A 13954-nucleotide genomic window follows, 5' to 3' on the forward strand; every position below is an offset into this window, starting at 1 on the left:
ACGCAAAGCAAAGAATAAAAACTGGACGCACGAAGTCAATGCTACTAGGCTGCCAGGTTTACAACACAGAACAACAGTAGACACGTTCGCACACAGTAGGATTGAATGAGGCAATGTTTCATGTATTTTGCATGCGCGTCTGTTTCCTCGAGACCGCTGGATATCTAAAGCCACAACGCCAGAACCATATGCTTGCAGAATTATCATAACAGAGATTACAAAACGTCTATGTATAACTCCGGAACCGAAAATGTCACGTTCTGCGGCGACCAATACGCTTCACTTCCAAAACCAATGTACCCAAGGTAGTCAGTCCCAGTAGGGCCTGACTGCGCCGACAATTCTGTTATGAGTGGACTAATGTCGCCGACAAAGCGGTTTGTTGTTGTGGTTGCTACCCATGTCCACACATGCTGGCCGTTTCCGTTCGTACCAGTGTAGAGATTGCTGTTATGGAAAATCAGTTCCTCTTCGACATAGACATGGAAATGGTTAACGACATACAACGTAGTGCCATTGATAGACTTCGTTACCACAGCACCTGCGGAATATCCGATGGGCTGTGTTGCGGGGCCAAATTGTCCGAGCCAAACCATTACCTCATGGGCTGCCTTGGTGGTTTCTGAGCTGGTGCTTTTGTCGGTATCCAAGAACATATCGACTGCAACATTGGCATTGAGATCTGTTGAAACGTACGTCATTATTTGAACGGGAAAACAAAACCTGGCATGCAGGATCCAAGGTGCTAGGCCTGCCACTTACCCGCTGCATCCAGATCGGCCGTGGCCGTGTTGGTTTCGTTGCTATTGCCGATGCCATACGTCCAGGAGACATCGACCGGGATACTTGAAACACTCGAGATGGTTGTAGGCAGATTGTCGGCCTCAAGCAACGCGTTAGGGAACGCGTGCACAGGCTGTGTCTCTGCAAGTCGGGATTAGCATTGCATTGGAGCGGATCTTCATTACGGCGCCACCACGGCGCCACTCGGGATCAGGATCCAAACTTACCAGGCCCCTGAGTGTAATTCCAGGTGACGGAAAAAGGGTCGGCATATTTGCTGTTCTTTGCGAGAGTGCCCGTCGTAATCTGTGGCAAAATGTCAGTTGAAAACAGTTGCGGAAAACGGCAGAGTGTTGCTTAGGAGTTGGCTTTGGCCATACATTCATACACAGCCCCGAAGGATCGTTAGCGCCGAGACCCCACTGGTTGGGATTATCTGTTTAGAAACGTGTCAGTTACCTGAGATCAGCGGAAGTAATGAACGCTAAGAGGTGGATAAGGCCCAGGGGTGGAGCAAGGGGCGGCATAATTCAAGCAACCTGGCGTGCAAACCCGTTGCGCAACCGTTCCACACAACCCATGATCGAATGTGGTTTAGCTGTAAGAAAAATTGAGAGGCAATACGCTACTGCAGGAACAGTAGGGGCCCTCGTGAGGGCCTGTCAAAGGAACAACTCACAGGTATATCGGCTGCCTTGGGGGGTGATGCCGATGAGCTTCTGGCAGTACATGTTCGTCTCGACACCTCCGCTGCTTCCAGGCGTGGCAGAACCGCCTCCGCTGCCAGTTGGGATGCCATACGAGCCTTTGAAGCCGTCATGAAAGATCTTCTGGAACTCGACGCCGATGTAGATGCCGACGGTGACTGCGATGGGCAGGAGCAGCAGCGCGCCGCTCAGCAAAGAGTGCGCGAGCATGGCGAACGACTGATGTGGGAAAGAAGGGGAGAAGCGAAAGATGAAAAGAAAAGTCTTTGGATCTGTTCTGGCGTGGTCAGAGAAGGAGACCGCGGGAGAAAAAACACTAGAACATAAGTACTGTCGTTACGCGCGGCAAGGGTGCCGGCCCCCAGGAGGTCTGCCTGCACGCTTTGCCCGATCAAATCTTAACGTTGGGACTGGCTTATCATTTCCGACCGAGTCAAGGATTCGCTGCAGCCATTCGAGGCCCGCCACCGGTGATCAGTGCTGGGAATCGATGCTTTTCTGTGGTGAAGAAAAACCGTCATTGCGTGTGCACACGCCAGCCACAAGCACGGCGAGCTTGTGCTGTTGGCGTCCTGGCCACTCGGTCGCGCGATAGGGATGCTGTCAAGGATTTTCTTTCACCTTCTCTCTTCGACGCATCCCAGGCCATTCCTTTCCAACTTCCAACGTTCGCTCGTTATCCTCCCTCTGCCCTCCTGGGTCTTGTCTGTCGTTTAGAACATCTGCAGAACGTCTGCTACCTTCCCCTGTCGCTCCCGTCCATGGTCTTCGCTCCTGTGGTATGATTTAGTCGAACCAGCGTTCTCAAGCACTCCAACGCCTCGCCCGAAAACATGTCGTTCGACCAGTCACGGCACAACCCATACGCTCGAGGGAACGGGATGGACTCGAACAGCTATGCTCCGGCTCCTCCACCTCACCGAGCGTTCAACAACAATAACAACAACCATCCGTACATGCATCGCCAGCCCTCGATCGATTCCGTGTCCGATCTAGGAGGAGACAGCCAGGAAACGTTGCGCGAAGGCGACTCCCCTTCGCGTCCGGAAAGCTTCATTGGTTTTCCAAGGCCACCACTCTCGCTAAGCCGTCCAAATGGCAACCGCACATTGTCGGATCTACACGCAGAATCACCGCCTGGCACTCCGAACTTCAGCAAACCGAAACCATGGGGGCTGCCATCCAGGCCCGAGAGCTCTGCAACTCTGATTTCGCCCTATTCCGCGACACCTTCGCCATATGTAGGTGTACATGATTTGATCCTGCCTAGAAATTACTGATTACGATTGTAGCAAAGTACCGACGCCTTCAAGTCCTTGATCGGAAGCAGTTCGCCCAGTCCAGAGAAAGATCTCACGAGCCATATTATTACACTCAATCGACGCGATGATTGGGATCACATGCCAAACTGGAAGCGCTACCTCTTCCTCACTGCTCCGATCTTGTGTATTCTTACCTTGATATCGTACTGGGTATATTTTGTGATGCGCATCATGTTCGTCTTGGACTCGCAACGTAAGACCGGCAAGAGTTTTCCAATGGCGTGGGTGTTCATTGGAACCGAGATCTCTGTTGCTGTGCCCCTTTTTATCCAGACTTTGTGGAATGTGTTTATCCTAAAGCGAAGGAAACGCCCACAGTTGCGCCTGGAGGGCGACGACGTACCCGCCGTTGACGTCTTTATCACCTGCTGCAAAGAAGAGGTGGATGTGATCATGGATACCACACGGGCAGCGTGCGAAATTGACTGGCCAATCGACAAGTTTAGGGTTATTGTTCTCGACGATGGCGGTGATGCCATGCTTCGTGAAGCTGTGCAAAATTTGGGTCACGTCTACTCTAATCTTTGGTATCGCGCTCGAACCAAGATACCTGGCGTTCCTCACCATTTCAAGGCTGGTAATCTTAACTACGGTCTCGATGAAGTCCATAATATGCCCGGAGGAGCAGCACCGTACATGGCTGCTTTGGACGCTGATATGATCCCGGAGAGACACTGGTTGCGCGCTCTCATGCCGCATTTGCTTATCGACCACAAGTGTGCAATGGCCTGTCCGCCTCAGGTATGCAATCTCTTCTGTTTGATCTCATCTCATAACTGACGGAGGCGATCAGCTTTTCTACAATGTTCCGAAGGGCGACCCCCTCGCACAGAGTTTGGATTTTTTCGTTCACATTTGCGAGCCCATCAAAGACGCTCTAGGCGTCGCGTGGTGCACCGGATCTGGTTACATATTCCGCCGACAAGCTATTGACGACATTGGAGGATTTCCCAAGGGCTCGCTCGCCGAAGATGTTGCAACTTCAACGAACATGCTTGGAAAAGGTTGGAACACCGCTTACATTCATGAGCCTCTGCAATTTGGTACCGTTCCCGACAGTTATGGTAGCCATTTGAAACAGCGAACACGATGGGTAAGTTTTACTCACAGACCCTGGGAGCTCCTAACTGACACTTTCCAGGCGATCGGAACGGTCGACACCGCTTTCAAATTGAAATTCTGCTTGTATGGCGAGCACATCAAGCACATGAAATTCTTCCCGCGGCTTTCTGGTTTCTTGTTCGCCTTGCTCTCTCTGTACAACATCCCGCTGATGATCTCACTCTTCGCGCTCCCAATCGTCCTAATCTCTGGCAAGCCGCTCATTGCATACGCAAACGACGATCAGCTTCGTTGGCTCATTCGAGCATGTTTCGCTACTGTTTTCATTAACCGACTGTGCGAGTTCGTCCTTTACCTACCAGCGGGATACGCTACGGGCCAACGCGGCGCTCGTACGCAACTCTGGATGGCACCATACATCTCCGTATCAATCATTCGTTCATTCTTCCTTCCAAAGTGGCTCGGTGGTGCGGTGCAAACTTTCCAGCCAACCGGATCAATCAAATCCGACCTCAACGAGCGGGATCCGGTCCTCCGTGCAGGATTGTTCCGCCGGATACGAGTCATTCTCTTCAACTACCTTGCTATATACCACGTTATTTACGTTTACTTTGTTCTGTCAGCGGTGTCTCTATCATCATCACGCTGCGTTGCTGAAAATGGATCGCTTCACGACAAGCTCCTCTGTCTCCTGACTCACGCATTTTGGCCACCCGTGGCTTGGATCGTCGTCTGCAGCGCTTTCTGGATTCCAATCGCCTACGCTATTGAGCCTCCCAATATGCCGCCGCGTGAGGATCTGCTCCAGATCGATCCTAAGACCGGTGTCAAGCGGCCAACAGAAAAGGCCAAGCTTACCGGATGGGGCGTCCGAGACGCTACGGGTGAACTAGAGTACACGCTCACATCCGCATTCACTGCACTTGTATTTGTGGCCGCATTCTTCTACTAGATGCGAGCCGAGCACATTTTAGGCGTCTATGTCTATTTTTGCCTTTGAACTCTAGAAGAGAGGCGCTACTCCATATACAGACATACAAATGATATCACTAGACATTAATGCGTTACAAGTATGTATATAAATTCTTTACGTTGCTGCGCGATCAAAGGCAGTGCACGCGATGGGGGGAGGTATAGGCGCTAAACAAAGGGTTGGTCATTAATGTTTGTATGGCGATCGTGACGCATTAATGGTCATTTAGCAGGCGCGATTCTGGGGGTGGGCAAGAGAGGACCCGGCGTTTCGTTGTCTGCTTTCAGTCAAAATTGAAAATGAGGAGTTTAAATTTTGACACGTTCAACCGGGCCATGCCTTGCTGTTCCAGCCTGAATCTCGCGCTTGCCTCGCGCATACAGGATCACCACACTCTTTCTCGTTGGATGTTAGCTCTGTGCTGCGCAATCTCGCCTCAGGAGCTGGTGCCAGTGGAGCAATCGTGCATGCCTGGTTCAGAGCGTGTTCAATTCGCGTCGACGGTCTGGCGTCTGTGACAAGGGTCCTTGTGATAACAACCGACCTCTCACACGCCTTGCTTTATTTTCCACCATTCCGTTGCACATTCTGAGCGTGCCTCTAGAAGGCCAAGAACGGTTTCATCAGTAAATTTTTTTTTCTTCTCAGGCACATGGGTCTCATGAGCGTCCCGAACGACCGTGATAAGTTATCTTGGTAGACACAGGGCTGCTTCACGCCGTTGCAACCGGGTTCGGGTCTTCTCATTCAACGGGCTTTTGGAGCAGAGCGGCTTTCCCTCCAAGCCTTCCAGGCACACGCTTTTCGGCATGTTACCCCAGAACTGTGTTGCTCGTGCCGCCGTGGGAAGTCCATGCAGAAGTGTGGCTAGCTTCCAAGCTAGAACTCAATCGTCCCACTATGCTGTGGTGTGATTCAAGTCTAACAACACGCACATCGATTTGGGTGTACAAAACCTACCTCCTTTTTGTTACGAATAAGCAATTTGCTAGTACAAACAAGAGTTGGAAAGCACTCTTGGTATTCATTAGGATAAAGTCATGGTGCGAGCTTTCGAGTGCCCTTCAACCGTAGGAGAGTCCGCTTCTGTCTGAAATCGTCAACGTCAATTTTTCCGCTTAGGTCAAATAAATGTGTCCGCATGTCCGATAATCAAAAATGGATGCCTTGGATCTAGTTTTATGTGTCCTATTGGGTTGCTATTTCTGATCTAATCTAACTTGGTCCGCAATGTAGAAATTCTCCTGTCGACGATGCGATGATGGACGAGCAAGGTAATTTTAGAGGCATTTCCTAAAGTCTTCAGGGAAGCTTTCATGCTAGCCTTCCTTTCGTCATAAGCTTTTGAGCCAGGTTCATGTAGTAATTTACCCTGTTCGGTTTGTCAGAGCGTACTTTCCGTATTAACGATGGACCGATGTGAACTCACTGGAATGTCCTCACGCTCATGGGCAGGTATGGGTATGTCCATTTGAGATACGTCATCCCAATCGCATCAAACGTCCTTGTCCACAACGTTGATTGCAACCCATACATCTCTTGAGCTCGCGCAGGTAATCTCTCTGTTGTAGCATTCCAGTGCGCTGGCACAGTCACCATCATGAGAGGCTTGAGATACCATGGTACATATGTTGCAGCATTCCGTAGTTCGTTTGTTGTCTTCTTGCAGGGTTCGGTGATCTCCAGCACTTCGTTGACGGTATGATTCCAGTACTCGTCAGCTTCAGCGACAGATCTAGGCCACATAGACAGAGGAACCTGAAGTGATGTGCCCATGATAGAAAATTCTTGCAAAACTTGTTCGCGCTCCTCGTCGGAAAAGTTGCCGAAAATCTCCTCATAGACTGGAACGTAGGTAGCATAAAGAGTGAATGCAACCCATAATTGGAGTTTCGGGTCAAGAGCATCGTACGTTTTGCCCTTTTTGTTGTCATTAACGTACTTATGCCTTTTGTCGACAAAAGCCTTCATCTTGGCCTTTTGCTCCTCAGTGCCAAAGATCATCGTGTAAATGTACATCACAGTGTTCTCGTGTCTTTCCACAAAGCGATATGCAAAGTTACTGTGGAGGCCAACGCCTTTGCCAACACCGGGGTGCGCAATCTGCAGAAGAACCGCTGTCAAGGCCGCTATCGAGACTACCATCTGTTCCGAAACAACTTTCTTGATCAGAGGATAGTTCGAGTTGAGAAGTCCACGCGAGATGAGCTCTTGTCGGTGGTCGTCAGTTTTCTCGACGACAAGAGTCTTCCTCTGAAGGAGGGTCTCAGTCGTAGTAGCGGACATTGTCTTAGTAGAAACGTCAAAAGTTTGGTAAATATTGTGTAAATTGGAATCGAAATGCCCGGTGAGGTCTCTCAAAGAAAGGCCGATGTTATATCGGCCGGTCTTAACATAGTGGCAAGGTTCGGTAGGGATAATGAGCCTTGCCACCTACAATGTCCCCTACGCACATGCTTGCTCTGCGTCCGACATTTCTGTTTTCAGGACTTTGGGGGTATGTCCCGGAACCTTGCGACAGCATCACGACCTGCCGTGCAGACACCGGCTGTTCGTGCACAGATGTCATACCAGCTCTGTCAGATAAAATGCCCGAGGTAGCTACCTGCTTTGTTCCTCAAATGGCCACGACTAAGCCTTATTTGGGTAAACCTTGTGATAATCCTCAAAGAAGACTGTTAACCGTGGGGACTCCCGGAGGGCAATTGGTATCAACATGTCCGTCCAAGATTCTGCCGCACTAATCAGATTGCCGAATGATATCATACATGGAAAGCGTTGTTCCCATCAAGATTTCGTTTGCGTTCGACTGGCTGCTGAAACACACGTGAGATTGTCGGGGAGAAGCGCATCAGTTCCGATTGTAGAGGAACCTCGCTTCGTATCTTGCTGATCTCTTAGGACCAGCAGAAGTACGACGGAACAGATTTGGCACGCCACTTGCAGTCACGGCTCCGGGTTTGTTGAAATTAGAGAGGTTGGGTGAACGTTATTGCCTGGAACCCTCCTCACCGTGCAGACGATCCCTTTAAGACATCGCTTCCTTCCTCCGGATGGATTAAGAAATAACATTAATTTAGCCATTGACTGCAGATAGATTTTGACGAAGTTTCGCAAGACCTGGGATGTTGTTTTCAAGTTGCAGATGCGACGGAAAATTAAAAACACTTGTTAGGACAGTATTTTTAATTTCAACTGCAAGGGTTCCTCACTTCTATTCTGAAGTACGGAGTAGATAGTGCATGTTTGGCAAGTGGAATTCGTTTTCATATTGCAGGATCGGTCTTGGGAGCTCTACACTGTGATTCTGAATGTAAAAATATAGAACAAGGACAGTTCCTCCCTCTTGGTCCATATCTACATTGCACCTACAAGACATCAGTTGAAGTTCATAACGCCGATCCGAATGATTAAACAAGCCATGAGCACGGCAGAGCGATTTGAACCATGCTCGTTCCATTCAAAACCACAGGAACTCGGGATGGTTCTTGGTTCGTAAACTCATCATACCCTATACCTTCGAAGGCTGTGTGAAGAAAGTAGTTTTTCAATATATTCAAGCTCAGTTGGCCTCACTGAAGCTTTTCTTTAGATCGATCCAGCAGATAGTCTGTGCTGATGAGGGTTCGCAGAACGCCATAAGCCCCGCGAATCGGCCAAATACTCTTCAGGGTTGCCTTAATCCTCTCATAAAGGCTCGCTTCTGCCCTGGCTTTCCTCTCTGCTGCAATATCTAGCTTTACTTTGTCGTAAATTGTGGGCAGTCCTGACGCATAGTATTTGCTCCGTAACGCGTCGTAGGCTTTGCGATCGTAGATGGACCAGAATTCGTCTTCTGTGTAGAAGGTTTGAGCATATAACCACTTTATGCCTCCCAGATCTTGTACAGTCTTCTCGATTTTACGGTTGACCTCGATAAAGCGGTCTCGATTTCGAGAACCTTCACCCCATACACCAACGTTAATGATCTCGGGATACCCTTGGTCCTTTTCTGTTTCGCTCGACGTAGTGTCAGATGTTTCTGCATGACCACTGCTCATTCTTGGATTCATGACGGCTCTGGGGCGTTTTTGGAGAGGGCAGATCCACAAAGGATGAATTCCCAGCTCTCCGTATGCATATCTTAAGAATTCTGGTGCACGCTCACTCGGCAACGCAAGATCTTGCACGATGTACTCTTCGCCAAGACCGCTCTCATGAAGTGCATGATACATGATCCTAGTGTGCATGAATCGATCGACCAAGAATCTGCTTAGACGATCGAACGGGACACAGAAGTACTTGAAGGCAAATCTTCCAACCCAGAAGCCTCCGCGATCATATCGAAACAGGTAGTCGGTAAGGGGTACTATGTCGGTCTTTGATGAACTGGCGGTCGAAAACTGTTGGCGCGCATGAATGTAGAACCACTGATCCCATGCTTGCGAAAACGTCTGTATCCGGCGACCCTCAACGGCATCTGTGTACTTGCCGGTAACGATAACGGACTTGTCGGGCTTAAAAACAATGCCATCAACAAAATCGATCTCGGGGTCTACAGCGAAATCCAACAGCTTTTGACACGCAGCCTCGAAGCTGGTTGCAGAATGGTAGCTGACCGCTACGTACTTCTTTACTGGAATGAGTCGTAGAGTGACTTGTGTCAGAACACCCAGTGTGCCAAAGCTGCTTCCAATGCCCTCGAATAAGTCGGGATTCTCAGCAGCAGAGGCTGTCACAGTATCGCCATTGGCTAGTACAATCTGCACACTCTCAACAGTTCTGTCGACAAGTCCATACCTGAAGGAACTGCTCTCGCCGGCGGAACCGACTACGGCGCCGCCAACAGTGATGCCTGGAAATTCCGGTACAACAGGAGGCGACAGGTTGTACCGTAAAGTGGCTTCTACGAGCCTATCCATGGGGACGTTCGGCTCCACGACCACGAGCAGCTTCTCTGGGTCGACCTTCAACACGTGGTTCAAGTGGGAAGTATCCACGACTTGACTTCGCTTCCATCTCGCGCGACGCGTTGAATTGGTCGTGCCGTGGTAAATTCGGAACTTCTCTCCGCGGTCGTAGAAGCTTCTAACCTCTTTACAAACTGCGGCCACGCGGTCTTCGTGGGTAGCCATGAGGCAACGACAGTCGCTACGTTCCTGATAGATCGGTGCAGCAGCAGGATTTTTATGATGGCGAGTTGAGGCAAGCTTGGCCTAGATTCGTCCAGAGTGATCGGAAGTCCGAATAAAAAAAAAAAATAGGAGCAAGTTTGCGAGATCTTGTGGTACCTGCTAGACTTGAGACGTACGAGTGTCATCCCATTGCCGGAAGATCTCGGCTAGCCTGCCAATCAGGAAAAGAACGTCACGACGCATTTAAATGCGATGACAGTAAGCTTTTCGTCACGTCCATTGAATTTCTGTGGAACCACAAGTAGCTTAGTCTTCATCTTCAGTCTACTTACGTGTCTCTTTGCTGACACTAGCACGACATCAAAACGAGTTCAACATCACATGATGTGAGTGGCCTCACCTTGCGAAGAACGAATGGAAAATGCAGGTAATGATTAATCAAGATTGAATTGTCATGAGCGCACTCTAGCGAGGGTGGGGTATCTGAAACCATAAAAACAGATATCTGCCGGAATCTGCAGTGATTCTAGGAGTGTGTGAACTCTTCCTAGATGATGGGTAGCCATTGTGCTATGCTACCATCTCAGTTCTCCGTGCGCCACAACACTCCTGAAAGCACTTAATCATTACAATGCGAAGTCTGGAAGAGAAAACTCAACTCCTAACTTCCACATCTTCAGCCAACAAACTCGTCCGAAACAAGGCTCTCCCAAGGTTTTCCGGTGTTCCAGACCTCTTGCATAAGGGTCTTTGCTTTTGTCATCTGATTAGAACGTTAGCAGTCGAAAGGCTCCAATTCCGCTTCGCTCAAAAACTCACATGTGTCATGCCAAACGTTTCAACGACAGCAAGGCGACTCATAACCCGTTCGCGTTGATAAGGGTCAACCGCGTGCACGCCCGCCGTGAAGAGAGGGAACAAGATGTTGGCTTCTGCGCTGCTACCGCCACGGATTTTATACAAAGCCCCAACAATCTCTTTCACAGCGTACTGAACCTCCGCATTCTCGAGAGGTAGATTTAAAACCCGGCGATCAATGTGGATCAAAGCTGCCCAATGGAACATGTCGTTTGTTGCGGCGATCTCAAGTGCATCCCAACCAGCCTCATGCTCATTTTCATTCGTTCCATACGGACAAGGTTTCCATACTTGCTCTCTTGCCTGATGTATTTCACGCTTGAGTTCTTCAGCTTGCTGTACAATAGCCGGGGATGGTTGCCAAGATTCTTGGACATTGCCCATCTCATCTATCCGCTCACGTTCGACGGTGTTGACCAGGTAAGAGACTCGAGCAAGGTATCCGACGCAATTGCTGTGGAAGCCAAGCAGACAGTCAATCTGAGAGTCGCAGAAATCATTCATCCAATAGTAGGTGCTCAGCGGGAGGTCTCTCTGACGCCCGCTCAGGCTTCCTATGATGTCGAGAAATGCAAACCAGCGAATGAGGAAGTACGATACCTTGTCTGCCCGGCTAATGGCGTCAGGACCGCCTCGGGCAACAATCATCTGGCGAGCGATGCTCAGGTGTGTGCGCCAAGGAATTCCAAAACCAAAAGCGCCTGGAGAAAGGATTTCTAAAGAAGCCAGCATGATGGCTGTTGCAAGGGTACTGATACTGGTGGGCTCATTGGTGGTCACCGCATGCCGCAGTTTCGGAAATACATCCTTTGCATAGACGGCGATTCGATTTGCGGGTTCGGGGTGATGGAGCAAGCGCGCTCGATGGCTGGCAGAATATGCGAGAAGTAGGTTCAAAAGATCCTCGTCTTGGAGAGCCACTGCAAATTTGAGTCAGACATTCATCCGGCGTGGTCAAATCGTACTCACTCTCTGGAAGCACAGAACGGAACGGATTGTCCGAGCAGTCATGAGGAACGAGAATACGGGCGGTATGATTGAGGAAATGATGGAAGTACAAAAGGTTCATCTTATTCTCCACAAGTTTTGGCGGGAGCGGTTCGAGAGAGAAGGGTATTTTAATTGCAACAGGGTTGGCGTAGTATCCACCAGGTTCAAACGCAATGACCTTCGATTGAGAACTAAAAGGGTTGAAAGGACTGCTATCCCATTCATCTTCTCCGTTGGCGTTCAAATAAGACAAGACGCTCTCGCGCCTAGCAGGTGGACTGTATGGCAGGATGGCACCGAGATCGTCATTTCTCGGCGTGTCTAGATCCGGAAGACCAAGATCATAGCCATAAGTTGTGGTCTCCTCTGCTACACTCTGCAAAGGATATTTGCTCTGTTGAGATGCTTTCCATGGCTTAATATCTCGATCTTCGGCGAGTAAGGACTGCACAGACAATCGACGCAAGTCTGGTGGATCCTGATTTGACTGATTCGCCGTGGAAGGAGGCAGCTGATGCGCAGCTACCTTCGCAGAGCCTCTTAGCTGCTCGTCCGAAGCAACTGAAGATCCGGGTGTAAGGGGCGCACCGTTGAAAGGGCTATACGCATTCAACATCGCCGCGTTCGGCGATCGACGTGTGTCTGGAACGTCAAAGCTCTGCTCTAGTAATAGAGGGCTTCCCGTCATTGGCGACGCTTCACCATTCACTCCAATTCGGATCCGCTTCGGTCTGTGATCGGGCACGGACAACGTCTCTTCAGCGAAGGAAGCGCTTTGGCCCCGAGCTGGTGAAGAGAGTCCCGGCATAGTGCGAAAAGGGGGAAGCATGGCAGCAGGGGAGTCATTCGTTGGCAGGTCCCCTGAGAAATTTGGACTGGGAAGTGCCGAAGCTGAAGGTGAGGGGTACTCTGCTGGAGGAGGAGGACGAAAGGTGAAGCCCCGAAAGTCGGCAGGAGCAGATGTCACGTTTGATCGTGGAACATTGCTGCTCATGGACTGTGCCAGACCCACCGGGAGTGTACTGTGTATATCTGGGAGGCGGGTGAGGTCGTCGGCTATTCCGTTTTGCGACCTCGAGTGCGAATGAAAGGACGGTCGAAGGTCGGGATCGACGACGGGTGAGCGATCGCGACCCAGGTGGTGGGAATTACTCGAGCGCGATCGAATGTGTCGACTGGAACGCTTGTGGGATTGAGGCGACGGCGTTCGGTGGCCGGTCAGCTCCTCTGGTGTAGGAAAGACAATGGTGGACGGGCTGCTTGTGCCGCTCCGCGAGTCGACCTGAAAACTATCGGCCTTGTTCCTCGTGCGGCCGCCCCAATTGAGGCGGATGCTGTAATCGCATTCCTCGCCCGTACGCTCGCAATTGAGACAGCCGGGCTTCTCCTCCCCGCTATCGCCCGCTGTCAGTCGGATCGTTCGCGACATCCATCTGCGATAGCCGCGCGGGGCACACTCACCACTTGACTTTGCGGGCTTTGCACGGCCTTGACAGCGGTCAGCAGAGGTCAGCAGGTGTCAATCGACAAGTCCAAACATACCAGCAGCCAGTGCGACTCCGCCGTTTTGGTTCCGGGGCGCCCTCTTTCTTGGGCCGCGGCATGGTGGAAGACGTTGATCGAGCAAGCTGTCGAGGAGATAAGAACGACGATCAGCAGGGGGAGGGCGGTTATTCAGCAGCGCTGTGCACAGAGGAAAGGACTGGATTTATGGCACGGTATTACCCATAGTTACAGCGTCGCACGCTCCGCAATAGGCACGACGAGGGGATCGTGCATAGGTTCAGCCCTTCAGACCGTGTGGGATGTCCCAGTTGCACACAGAGGGCGGGACAACGCTAGTGCCGCATCGACTTGGCGGGCTCTCGCGCTTGAACAGGAAAGGATTGGCGACTCTCAGCGAACGTCCTCAGCAGCCCTGTGGCTCTTCTCCAACCGTCCTGTCATTGGGTGTCTCACACTTGCGCTGCTGCTTGGCGACTCGATTGGCATTCCTTAGCAGCAGACATGCAGACCTCGCTTTCGCTTTCGCCCTGCCCGTCCTCGTGCGCCAGAGCGTGCTTGCGTGCTGCGCTTTGGAATAAGAATAGTAGCACGTTCAGCTACCACCAATGCGGTTCGATCCCGCAACGCCAACTCTCGTGC

General features: G+C 50.8%; 5 protein-coding genes across 5 annotated transcripts; 1 reads left to right on the forward strand and 4 right to left on the reverse strand.

The window, feature by feature from the left end:
- Nucleotides 1-101: 101 nt before the first annotated feature.
- Nucleotides 102-1785, reverse strand: PV09_05592 (uncharacterized protein). The gene is made up of 6 exons (XM_016359115.1): nt 1463-1785; nt 1164-1219; nt 1011-1089; nt 763-924; nt 505-682; nt 102-447 (listed from the first exon to the last, which is right to left on the reverse strand). Exons 1-6 carry the CDS (start codon nt 1698-1700, stop codon nt 216-218), a joined length of 945 nt encoding a protein of 314 aa, XP_016213254.1. The 5' UTR covers nt 1701-1785; the 3' UTR covers nt 102-215.
- Nucleotides 1786-1922: 137 nt separating this feature from the next.
- Nucleotides 1923-5932, forward strand: PV09_05593 (uncharacterized protein). Its single transcript, XM_016359116.1, has 4 exons — nt 1923-2731; nt 2783-3553; nt 3606-3905; nt 3954-5932. The coding sequence occupies exons 1-4, from the start codon at nt 2324-2326 to the stop codon at nt 4824-4826; spliced, it is 2352 nt and encodes a 783-aa protein (XP_016213255.1). The 5' UTR covers nt 1923-2323; the 3' UTR covers nt 4827-5932.
- A 229-nt stretch (nt 5933-6161) lies between these two features.
- Nucleotides 6162-7133, reverse strand: PV09_05594 (uncharacterized protein; the record flags this gene model as incomplete). The annotated part of the gene is made up of 2 exons (XM_016359117.1): nt 6162-6219; nt 6277-7133. 2 exons carry the CDS (start codon nt 7131-7133, stop codon nt 6162-6164), a joined length of 915 nt encoding a protein of 304 aa, XP_016213256.1.
- A 1286-nt stretch (nt 7134-8419) lies between these two features.
- PV09_05595 (uncharacterized protein) lies at nt 8420-9961 on the reverse strand (the record flags this gene model as incomplete). The annotated part of the gene is made up of 1 exon (XM_016359118.1): nt 8420-9961. One exon carries the CDS (start codon nt 9959-9961, stop codon nt 8420-8422), a length of 1542 nt encoding a protein of 513 aa, XP_016213257.1.
- Nucleotides 9962-10392: 431 nt separating this feature from the next.
- On the reverse strand, nt 10393-13602 carry PV09_05596 (uncharacterized protein). The gene is made up of 5 exons (XM_016359119.1): nt 13352-13602; nt 13271-13297; nt 11789-13203; nt 10781-11739; nt 10393-10724 (listed from the first exon to the last, which is right to left on the reverse strand). The coding sequence occupies exons 1-5, from the start codon at nt 13411-13413 to the stop codon at nt 10638-10640; spliced, it is 2550 nt and encodes an 849-aa protein (XP_016213258.1). The 5' UTR covers nt 13414-13602; the 3' UTR covers nt 10393-10637.
- Between the last annotated feature and the right edge of the window lie 352 nt (nt 13603-13954).

This window comes from Verruconis gallopava (assembly GCF_000836295.1).
Source record: "Verruconis gallopava strain CBS 43764 unplaced genomic scaffold supercont1.17, whole genome shotgun sequence".
NCBI classification, from domain to species: Eukaryota; Fungi; Ascomycota; class Dothideomycetes; order Venturiales; family Sympoventuriaceae; genus Verruconis; species Verruconis gallopava.

Excerpts from the sequence above, each read along its gene's own strand:
- PV09_05592 (XM_016359115.1), bottom strand. The coding sequence starts at position 1,700 with ATGCTCGCGCACTCTTTGCTGAGCGGCGCGCTGCTGCTCCTGCCCATC. Across the intron at positions 1,220-1,462 it reads CCAAGGCAGCCGATATACCT|ATAATCCCAACCAGTGGGGT; the intron begins GTGAGTTGTTCC and ends GTTTCTAAACAG. Across the intron at positions 683-762 it reads GGCCGATCTGGATGCAGCGG|ATCTCAATGCCAATGTTGCA; the intron begins GTAAGTGGCAGG and ends ACGTTTCAACAG.
- PV09_05593 (XM_016359116.1), top strand. The coding sequence starts at position 2,324 with ATGTCGTTCGACCAGTCACGGCACAACCCATACGCTCGAGGGAACGGG. Across the intron at positions 2,732-2,782 it reads CCGCGACACCTTCGCCATAT|CAAAGTACCGACGCCTTCAA; the intron begins GTAGGTGTACAT and ends TTACGATTGTAG. Across the intron at positions 3,906-3,953 it reads TGAAACAGCGAACACGATGG|GCGATCGGAACGGTCGACAC; the intron begins GTAAGTTTTACT and ends GACACTTTCCAG.
- PV09_05596 (XM_016359119.1), bottom strand. The coding sequence starts at position 13,413 with ATGCCGCGGCCCAAGAAAGAGGGCGCCCCGGAACCAAAACGGCGGAGT. Across the intron at positions 13,298-13,351 it reads CGGAGTCGCACTGGCTGCTG|GCCGTGCAAAGCCCGCAAAG; the intron begins GTATGTTTGGAC and ends ACCGCTGTCAAG. Across the intron at positions 13,204-13,270 it reads AAAGCCCGCAAAGTCAAGTG|CGGGGAGGAGAAGCCCGGCT; the intron begins GTGAGTGTGCCC and ends AGCGGGCGATAG.